Raw genomic sequence first — 11,606 nt, 5'->3', positions numbered from 1 at the left:
TGTAGAAAAAAATTTCAAACCTTTTTGCTTCTCTTTCTCATTCCTAACCTATGTAATAGATTGTCTCACTTCCACTTTTTCATGTGAAGGCTTGTTTCTGTCTGTTCCTCATTATTGCACTTGTCAGATTTGCTATCATGTTGTTTTTCATTGACTGTGTGAGATCTCTCAAACTCTTTACCAGCAGTGGCCATATCTTTATTTATATGTTTTACTGGGAAGCAAAAGTCAAGATGTATATCTTGGGTCATGTGATTAAGAGGAAGATGGCTCAGAATAGAACATTTGGTAGCAATTCAAGTTGTAACCCAACTATCTTTCCTATTGACATTCATTGGGGAAAATTTTCTGGAATTTTTTCCTATGCAGACCCCAGCCAGAACTGGCCCATTTTTAAACTCTTCCTTTTGTTGGTATCTCTCCCAGTACCAAATTTGGTCTCATTTTATTCAGTTTGTAGACAGTTATCATACTAATGAACAGATAGTTAGAGCTCCAAGCTCTGTGCATATTTTTTTTTTTGAACATTCTGTTGCGCTGAAAAGAAAAAAATATTGGGAAAGCATGTAGAACTTGGCATCTGCAATCCTTTCCAACTCTTTACCAGGGCAGGTACAGATCTCTTGCCTGTCTGTGCATTTATGTGTATGAGGAAGAGGAGAGAGAGAGGTTCCAATCAGGTTGAATGCACATGTGTTACCTATGTGTGCATGTGTTTCTGCTCTCCCATCTTAATGAGTAGATATGTGTTTGTGTGGTGTGGAAAGCACAACACAGGCTGCATATGCTCCACTTAGTGTCCCATGATCTGGAGGAAGAACGGCATGGGACTTAGAATGGCACTATCTGCAGCATTCTGAATCACTGCCCACTGGTAGGGATGCATGGATGGATTTTTTTTTTTTTCCTGGGAATGCATTTCTCTGCAGAGCCTGGTTAGCTCTGATCTGTTTTTGAACCTGATCTTCCTTTTGCCAGCTTCTTCTGCATTACTAAACCTGATCCCATTGTGTTCTGTTTTTATCTTGCTGACAGGCGGAGAGATAGAAATAGTCCTGTGCCCTTTATATAATTTCTTTCTAACATTCCATTGAGTTGAAAGTTTTTTTTTTAATTGACTAAAAAAACCACTAAGCAATTTAGTAAGGAAGCATCTGTAGGCTTTACAGAATGTGAGAATATTTGCTGATTTAGCATGTGAGAATATTTGTTAATTGTTTACTTAGTCTCCTACCAGTTGAAATTGTATACAGAGGAGTGGACAACCAGCAGCCCTAAGGCCTCACATGTAAGGCCTTGAGCAAACAAACTGTATCTCTCATTCACTGTTTGGCTAACAACTGCTCACATGGTGTCATGTGCACTCCCTACTGATTACTCCCAAGGAAACATGATAACAGCAGCAGCAGCAGCAGCAGCAGCAGCAGCAGCCGCCGCCAAAAAGATTGACTCCCAGTAGTATGTGTGTTACTTAGTAGAGCACAGAAGTTAACTGTCTCAGTGAGCTCTTCCTTCATTATCCCTTTTGTTTCATCTCTCCTCCTTTATGAAGTTCCATACGCAGCTAAACACTTTACCCAGGTGGGCCTAGTTGTTCTTTTGCTTTGTTTTTGCTAGCATTGTTCTGTCTTCTGCATCATTTCATTATCTCCATGCCAATAATAGCATGACCTACCTCTTGCTTTGATTGCTTATTGTGTATTTTAATTATTATTTTAAAATGTTACCTATTCTTTTAATGTATTGTAGGCCCCCCTGGGAAAACTTATTTTAAGTTGGCCATTCAAATTCTAGAATAAATAGATAAGTAAAAATGTGTATCAGCTTGGGAATTCCAAAATGGTATGGTTTATACATAGTGAAAAGAAATATTTTGGAAGTTTAGCTATTTACTTGCTGTGCATCAATGAATAACATCTGTGACCTAATTCACACACTTAATCGATCAAGTAGTAGGTGAGCAAGTTCAAAAATGGGGAAGAAAGTAAAATTGGACTGTGCACATATCACATATTACCAGTTACCACAGGCTGGTGAATATTCACCCAGATTAGGTGAGTGAGTAAACAATCACTTGGATTTGTTCCAAGTTAGACTCCAAGTGTGGGGCAGGGTCTGGGGAGATACCAGGGGATTGTTCTTACCCAGTTATCTGGGAACAGTTTGATCCTGTTGATCTTGAGGAAATGGACAGGATCCTTTGGACTGTGAAGGCCACCACTTGCCATCTTGACCCATGCCCCTCCTGGCTGGTGAAAGCATCTCGGGAGGTGACATGTTGTTGGATCCAGGTGTTGGTTAATACATCCTTGTGGGAGGGAGTGTTTCCGGCTGCCTTTAAGGAGGCGTTGGTGCATGCCCTCCTCAAGAAATCCTCCCTGGATCCCATTGTACTGGACAATTTTCGTCCAGTCTCCCACCTCCCCTTTTTGGGGAAGGTGGTTGAGAAAGTGGTGGCATCACAACTCCAAAGGGTTCTGGAGGAAATGGATTATCTGGATCCTTTTCAGTCAGGTTTCAGGCCCGGATATGGAATGGAAACGGCATTACTTGCACTTATGGATGATCTCTGGCAGGAACGGGATGGTGGAAGTGCAACCATCCTTGCTTTCCTTTATCTCTCAGCGGCTTTAGATACCATTGACCATGGTATCCTTTTGGGACGGCTCAGGGAATTGGGGGTGGGCGGCACAGTTCTGGGCTGGTTCACCTCCTTTCCCAGAGCCGATCCCAATCGGTGGTGATAAGGAGCGAGACGTCCCATCCTCGGCCCCTCCTTTGTGGGGTGCCGCAGGGTTCGGTTCTCTCTCCGCTCCTTTTCAACATCTACATGAAACCGCTGGGCGAGATCATCCACCATCATGGGATGAGGTATCATCAATATGCAGATGATACTCAATTATATATCTCCATCCCAGGTGAGGTTGGGATGGGGAACAAGAGGCTTCAGCTGAACCTGGTAAGACTGAGTGGCTGTGGGTTAATGCCTCCTCTGTATCTGGGACTTTGTCATCTTCGGTGCTGGATGGGGTAGCACTGCCCCAAACAGACCCAGTGCGTAATCTGGGGGTCTTCCTGGACTCACGGCTCCTGCTCAAAGAGCAGGTGGCAGCCGTGGCCAGGAGGGGCTTTGCACAACTTCGGGTTGTGCATCAGTTATGCCCTTTTCTGGATTGAGATGCCCTTCGAAAGGTCATTCATGCCCTTGTTATCTCCCATATAGACTACTGCAATGCGCTCTACATGGGGCTATCCTTGAAGAGTATCCAGAAGCTACAGCTGGTCCAGAATGCAGCCCCGCAGGCTATTTTTGGAGCCCCAAGAAGGGCCCATGTAACACCATTGCTCTGCAAGCTGCATTGGATTCCAGTTTGCTTCCGGGTCCAATTCAAGGTGTTGGTTATCACCTTTAAAGCCCTACATGGCATGGGACCAGGTTACCTAAGGGACCACCTCTTCCCCATGACTTCATCCCGTTCCACCCGATCACACAGGGAGGGCATGCTTCAGACCCCCTCGGTAAAAGAGCTCTGATTAGCGGGGTCCAGAAAGTGGGCCTTCTCTGCTGTAGCCCCCATCTTTTGGAATATCTTGCTCCCGGAGGTGAGATTGGCCCCTTCACTCCTGGCCTTCCAGAGAGATCTGAAGACCTGGCTCTGCCACTTGGCCTGGAGTGGGGAGGGAAGTCACCAAGTGTGGGGATGGCTAGCCCCTTAGAGGCCTGTCATCTATAGCTCTGGTAACCATCAGCCTCTTGAACCTTTTCTTGTTTGGTAATGTTTTTATGTTCTATATATTTATTGTTTTAATGGATTTTGTGAGCCGCCTAGAGTTTCCCGTTAGGGGGAGATGGGCAGAGATAAATTTAATAAATAAATAACTTATGTAACTTTGATTACATTGGTTTGCTATTACGTATTCTTAGTGATCTGCCTAAGAAAACTTCCTTAGCAAAATCTTCAGATGTGTTTCTCTGAAAGTAAAGGGAAAGTGTGGTGAATAGTAATATTTAAGCTGTCTCTTAACCATTTCCAAAATGCTTGTAAAACCATTACGTTGAAAATTCCTAATTTGCCTAAAACTCAAATATTTGTGTCTTTGTCTTTTCAAGCTTCCTTAAATTAGCTCAGGTGAAAGATAAGATGAAACTCCAAGCAGAAGAAAAAGGAAGAAGTAAATCAGAGACTTATTGCATGTCCTCAAGGTTTCAGTTTTGACTTTGGTTTTTAAAAGTTGACTACAAACAGAACAAGAGCAGATTTTAAAAAAATCAGTAAAAAATGATGTTAATTAAAATATGTGAGAAATGAACAGCTACAGAGTTGAAAGCTAAAGGCCAGACTAAATAGAAGGATCTATACTGTTGGCAGAGAGAAGATGTTCAGAGACTGAGGGAGTTAGATGGTCTGTCATCAGAAGGAGATTCCAGAGTTTATGCATGCCTCTGAAAAGGCTGTTCTTAAAACTATATGTCAAATAAGCATCACATTACAGTACTAGGATGGAAAGCAAAATCTCTTCTGTAAAACTTTGTACAAGGATTTTCTTGAATAACCTGGCTGCAGTTGCTCACAGTAGTTTGCTGACCAAAGTTGCTTGAAATTGTTGAAGCTGTTGGAATAAAGGAGCCAGATAGTCCCCATGAATTGATACTGATTAGTAGTATAACTACAGAAATTTAGCATTCTAAATGTTCATATAGAATATTTAGCAGCCTTCCAAATAAGATTTAAGTTGCCTTAAAGAGTAAGTTTTTCCCATGTGCATGGATTATTGTACTGTTTTATACAAAGTACTGTTTAACTTTTACAAAACTAATGAATGCATTATTAAAATACTAATAACCTCTCTGTTCTAAACTCTGGGATTCCTTGATGATCAATACTTGGCCACGTTATAACATGTTAAGTGCCAACTTTGTTGGGTTTTAAGAACATTATACAGGCACCTTTTAAAAAATGAATTTGTTTGTAAACTGTAGACAGTTTAGAAAAATTCATTTGGCTTTCCCATCCTTGTTTGGAAGCTGTTAAGAACTCCTAACTTTCTTCTGAGTTGTGATCTAATTGCTACTTATTAAAAATAATGAACTATCTTACCAGTCAGACACTTTTTTTTTGGACTGTAGATTTAATTAGCATTTTTTACCCCTTTTGCTATGCTGGCAGAACTGAGAGGAGGAAAACTGCATCAATTTGAAACCTTGTTAGAAATTTATGAAGTGCTAAAATGTTTTATTCCCAGGGGCTGGTTTGCCAGCTGTCACTGGTAAGCCATTCGCTGCCTGCCTGTGAGTATGCCTACGATAGCAAAGGGAGGCAGTAGGCCACAGTCAACAAGGGCTTGTACATCATTTGGCAGATTATACACTCAATAATTAGCAGGAAGTGGAGTGCAACTAATTACTTTTCTCCACAATTGGCCAATGACATTTTATAGGAGGCCAATATGGTGTTTGACAAGGGAAATACAGAATGGAGATGATTTTTGGTCTTTCCAAGAATTAAAGATTTGGATGAGATTCTATAGGCCATCAGGCTAACTCCTTGTCCCAAGGCAGCTGAAGTATCCCTGATAGCTGTATGTATGTATGTATTTATTTATTTATATTTTATTTAGCCTACTGTATGTGAATCCTGTCTTTTAGAACAGCGTGCTTTTCCCTCTGCATCTAGCAATACATAACAGTACAATAAACACATATGCTGCAAATGAAAATGGATACCAAGAAAGCTTGACAAAATAAAGCCAGCATAAAAAGTCACTGAAGACAAATTAAACTTAAAAGAAATTAATCAGGAATATGAATGCAAACCTTTCGGACATATTTAAACACTAACCAAGAGGGCCTGGCAAATATGATGCTATCACATTATTTCATATAGTTTTACAGTAAGAGCAGTTGCACTACATTCAAAAATCCCAGTGTATATATCTGTTTTAGTTAAGCCATTACCTTAATGGTTTACTGGGGATAGTTGAGGGCTTTTTTTGTTTGTTTTGTTTTTAGTATACAGTCATTTTTTTAGATTAATCTCTTGGGGCTTTGACTTTATTTAATTAATTTATAGACTGTCCAACTCTCAAATGATTCTGGGTGATTTACAAGTCATATATATGTAAGAGCATAAAAGATACAACTGACCAGAAGAGCAAAGTATTCAAAACAAGAAGAAAGCAAAATAGGCAGAAGGACAAAAAGGGCGCTTTTCAATCACCGTGTCCCATGGCCTGGGAGAAAAACCAAGTCTTCAGTAGTTTCCTAAACAACATAAGAGTGGGAGCCACATGAATCTCTAGTGCAGTATTTCTCAACCTTGGCAACTTTAAGATGTGTGAACTTCAACTCCCAGGATTCCCCAGCCAGCCACTGCTCTATTAGGACAATAGTTACAGTATTTTTAAATCATTCTCTGAGGCAAAAATTGTCTATCTTTTTGCTAAAACAGTTCTATTCTAGGTGAAAACAAGCAAAATTGTATAAAAAGACTTAGAAGTTCGGTTAATATGATGCAGCATTCATATACTGAAATAATTAACAACTTTTATTATCAAGTCTTGTAAAGTATGCACTTAAAGGATCTATCTGAAAGAAAGACAGCTGTCAATTTCAGCAGAAGCTGCTGTACCTTTTATACTATTCCTAATTTCATATTCACTTAATCATTCATATTTCATATTTGACAGATATTTATAAGCAGATACACTGAGATAACACTGTCTTGTCTCCCCACCATAAAGTAAACTTACGTCAAACAACTTTATCAATGTATATATAGCTGAGTTAGATCATATTTTCAAACTTTGGAATTTTGTTCAGAAGGGAAAATTCTTTCCCTCTCTGGAGGCCTGCCTTTCTAAGAATCAAACAAGGAACTTATGACTCTAACACTCTCACGTTATGTCTTTGGGCCTGAGTTCTACTGATACAATGTCACCAGATACTAGGGTCAGAATTAGGGGGTAGGAACTCTGAGATACTTTCTCATTAGCATTAGCTTCTTCTTTCCTGAACGTTTCTTGTTTACTGGCCTTTTTCTTGAAGATGCTGGGCTGTGATCAGATCCTTTTTCTTGGAGATACTTTACATTTTTATTCACTTATATTCACAAATTAAATTGTGCAGGTAGTACTTTCTTTGCCACAAATGGGGTCACAACCACACCATAATGTACTTTAAATGTCTCATGCTTTCCAAAAAAGAATTTATAAACAAAATAGCTGCTTAATCTCTTTCGGATAGTAGCCTTGGGAATAATTTGTTTGAAAGCTTTTGGTGATCTCATAAATATGGGGCTACCAGTGAAGCTGCACTGGCTGAGTTAACACATTACATGAAGATGTGATGTGATTTACTTGGTTTTGTATGAGTGTGTTGTGTAACACACAACATTGTAAACCATGATTTGTATGTTGTGACATTCAGCCAGTTATGGGTGTTTCAAAAAAAACAGTAGTTATCCTTAGTATATTAAGCTAGTTTTTCTTTGTGGTAGTTGATAATCTAATGTTTCTGGTAGAAAGTAAAGCCCAGAAATCTAATTTCATAGCTAGAACTATTTACCTGTTTAAGCTGTGCTTCAGATAACTTGTTCCCTGTTTGAGGCATTAGAAATCAAGAATAACACTTTAAATTAAGGTTGGAAACGAATTAGTAACTAAACAGTAGATAATACAGGATTACTGAAATTTGAGCAAAGAGTTGAACCCTTTCCAATATTCTGCAGAAAAACTGCCTTCAATAAAAAAAAGATTTTACAATCTTCTTGTTCTAGGATTAATATTTTAGAACAAAAAAGTCATATTTAATCTATGTTCATTGTTTTTGTCCCATTGTTAGTAAACAGGATAAACAATTGGTTTTTTTAAAAAAACATTTTTGTGTACATTTTCAATCAACTTTCTTATTTTGAACATTCCTTCTGTTCCTTAGCAAATAAAACTTTTTTTTGGTTCTTTTAATTCAGGAGGCATATCATGAAATTTTAGGATTGGTTCACAACAATATTTTGATTCCAGGATCACATGGAAATGGCTTTGTAAAGACATATCCCATATATATCTTTTATTCAAAAATAGGATTCCCCAAATGTTCTCAGATATATAGTACATCAATACCAATAACTCTTACTATATGGAAATTATCAGAGTTTAAATCTAATACATCTTATAGGCACCAAGTTGAGGAAAATGATTCTAAAATATTTCTTAATGATGGGACTTGATCAGACTACATAGTGTGAATTTGGCTGATGATATTGAACAAAGATATGATTGTTACAAGCAAACTTCCTTTATTATTTTCCTATTGAATGTACCAAAAGCTGCAAAGTGTCATATTGCAATTATTTGTGGCTGGGGCTTTCCTATAGTAGCACCTGCAGCTGGGTAAGTTGTTCCTTGAAATTTGTGATTCATTACATTGTTTAGGCAATTCACGACCTCTGTATGAATGTACAGGTAAGGAGTTCTGGTTTTTTGTTGTTTTGCTTCCCATTTTAATGAATATTTTGTAGTGTTTGAATTGATTGTTTATTATTTTCATTTAACTTTATTGCAAAATACTTTGAGATGTGATTGCATGGGAGGCAGGATAGAAATATTTTAAGAACATAAGAATGTAAGCAGTACTTTGCTGGATCAGATCCTTGGCCCATCTAGTCCAGCAGTCTGTTCTGAATCAACTGCACGAGAAAGCCTGCTGGTCTCCCAGCAGATGGCCTTTAGAGGCAGTTACACTTCTATCAAGGCTAATTGCCATTGATCTGCATGACTTCCATGAATTGGTTCAACCTTTTTTGAAGCCAGCCAACCTGGTAGCCAGTACCATGTTTTGTGGTAGCAAATTCCAAAATTTAATTAAGTGTTATAATAATAAAAAAAAGAAAATCCTTTTGTCTGTCCTGATTCTTCCAGGATTCAATTTCATTGGGTAATCTCTGCTTTCTTCAAAGAAAGAAAGGAATGTTGTAATTTGTGGCCACAGATCTAAACAAATAATAAGAGTAATAGTTGCATCATCATCATTATCATCATCATCACTAACTAGTTACTACTGCGTTGGCTCATTTCATCCCTGATTTTCCCTTCTATTTGATGTCAGCACATGCTCACTCTATGGGCTTTGAAGATATTGTATCCGAAGTATCGTCATAAAACATACATATCTGTGGGCATGATTTCAGTTGGATATCTGTTATAATTTCCACTAAAGAAAACAGCATTTGTCAAACTCATGTGAAACCAATTTATAGAAGTTGGCTGAAGAAAATATAGAATGTTTCCATGTGTGATAAATGTAACTTCTAGCCTCTGGAACTGAAGGGCTTCCAAACTAAAAATGCTTTCATGAACAGTTCATGTACTGATCAACTCAGTGTGCAATTCACTTTAAGTAGATATGTCTGTCAAAACATGCAAAATGTGGAGCAAAGATTAAGCTTTTAGGCACCTGGACACTTTGGGAATATAAATTAGTCCCTCTGCTGCCTAGTCTGTACAAAACAGTACTAGAGCATTGGAGTTTGCTTTTTAATTTAAGATATCTGAAAGAGTGCAAAAATCAGCCTGTCTTTCATTTAGAATAAATATGTCTTTTCTGCAGCCACACAGTGATATCTTGCCTATAAATAAGTAAAAATGGCAGTTGGAAGTTTCCTCTGCATAAATCTAAATGTTAAAGTTCATTTCTATATATGCATATACTCATAAACTTTCACAACTACCTAAGTAGACACACTGAAAATACTTCACATAGTAACTGAGGAAAAAGTACATATATTTTCAAGTGTTGTGTGTGGAAGCAGTCGCAAGATTGCAACGATATTAACTACCAAGAGCCCGCGGCAGTCAGGGTTGGGATTGAGCAGGAGTGATTGCAAGGATTGTATTAAAATTTGTTGAGCAGAATCAAAGCCTGCCCAACCTGCTGTGAGCTGGGTTATGTTGCTAGGACCTCTTGTCATTGCCACGTAAATAAAAATATTCCCTTGGGAGTTAAGGTGAGATAGCAGGTTGCAAAATAAACTTCTGTACAGAATGCTCTAACCCACAAAGTGTGTGAAGTGCAGGCATCTAGAGCAGTGTTTCTCAACCTGGAGAATTTTAAGATGTCTCTACTTCAACTCCCAGAATTTTCCAGCCAGCATGCAGGCTAGGGAATTCTGAGAGTTGAAGTCCAGACATCTTAAAGTTGCTAAGGTTGAGAAATACTGGTCTAGATCAACCTGTAGCTGTCAATGGCTGAAATGGCAGGGCTGGACCCAAATATTTTGCTGCCTAAGGCAGTGAAGCAAATGGTATTTTCTCCTCTATGCATATTAAGCTGCATAATACAAAAGGCCAGCCAAGTTATTTTTGTACTTGTGGCAGGCAATACCAGAAATAATGCTGTCTGAACCCAGCAGTTAAAATCCAACAACGCTTAACAGTTTGCTGCCTTTACATTCACCCCAGATCTCTTTCTTGAGACAACTGCCTCAGTTTGCGTAATGGTAACCCAAGGAGTGGGTTATCACTGCATCTACACATAAAAGTGAATATGTGTATATTGTAATTGAGACCAGGAGCCCCCTCCTAAGACAAGGCTTTGCACATTTAGAGATAAAACAGTGGGTCTGCTCTCCAAAGATATATTCCAGGTTGATGCAAATTGTTTTCTTGTCTTTTTTAAAATGCAAAAATATTTAATGAATAGTCGCTTTTGTGATTAATGCCAAATCCTTTGAATGAAGCCTTCACTGAATTTTAATTTCTACAAAAGACCTGAGAGAATTGGCAGTAACAGATGTATCATTAATCTTGTAAATATTGGAAATTATCCCTAAACCCATTTTCTCTCTCTTTTTTATTTTTATTTAGTTTTACAGATGTAACTCTGGGATTGCAGTAAAGTTGCAGAAATTAGGAAACTGGTGCAAAGCCCTTCTTATGGTTTGCCATGAGAAGCAATGAAATAAGTTGGTGTTATGAATCTTCTATATTCAAATTCAGGGTTTGTAAGTAGCTGCATGTAACTGTATTAGCTGCATCCTTGAGAGAGGGGGTGATCCTGCTGATGTTTAAGAAACCATAGTTAGACTTAACCAATTTTCATCTCAGCTGTAACCTTCCCTTTTTAGAGAAGGTTATTGAGAAGGTGATCATGCTGCAGCTTCAGAAAGTCATGGAGGAAATGGATTATCTGAACCCATTTCAGTTAGTTTCAGGCCTGGGTATGGGAGCAAGACAGCATTGATAGCCCTTGTAGATGAACTCTGGTGGGAGTAGAATAGGGGTAGTGCATCCACTCATGCTTGTTGTGGACTATTGCCATAGGGCTGCCTTGAAGAGCATCCAGGAGCTGCAATTGGTCTATAGCATGGTGCTGTAAACAGTTATGGATATAACTAGCTACAGTATGCCCATGTTTCATCTTTGCTTCATGAGCTGTACTGGCTTCAAATAGGTTTCTGGGTGTAAATCAGGGTGCTAGTTGTTATCTATAAAGCCCTGCATGACATGGGATCGGGTTATTTGAGGGACTGGTCTTTTTCCAGTTGTCTCTACCTATCCCATCAGATCTGACAGAGGGGCAAATTCTGGGTCCCATCAATTAGAGACTGTCA

The 11,606-nt window shown here is 38.7% G+C and overlaps 1 protein-coding gene across 1 annotated transcript in view; it reads left to right on the top strand.

Annotated features, from left to right (window-relative positions):
• The first annotated feature begins 1,408 nt into the window (after positions 1–1,408).
• Positions 1,409–11,606, top strand: part of DSCAM (DS cell adhesion molecule) — a 355,545-nt gene continuing 345,347 nt past the window's right edge. Inside the window, exon 1 of the mRNA XM_088144695.1 lies at positions 1,409–1,581. Coding sequence (XP_088000821.1) covers positions 1,547–1,581 — 35 coding nt within the window. The 5' untranslated portion in view covers positions 1,409–1,546. The remainder of the gene's footprint in view (positions 1,582–11,606) is intronic.

The sequence above is a fragment of the Python bivittatus genome, unplaced genomic scaffold (assembly GCF_059951505.1).
Source record: "Python bivittatus isolate LINGU-HERP-01145 unplaced genomic scaffold, Pbiv_v1 ctg000350_np1212, whole genome shotgun sequence".
NCBI lineage: Eukaryota > Metazoa > Chordata > Lepidosauria > Squamata > Pythonidae > Python > Python bivittatus.
Note: the sequence above shows the minus strand (reverse complement) of the source record. Positions and strands in the feature narration are given on the sequence as shown.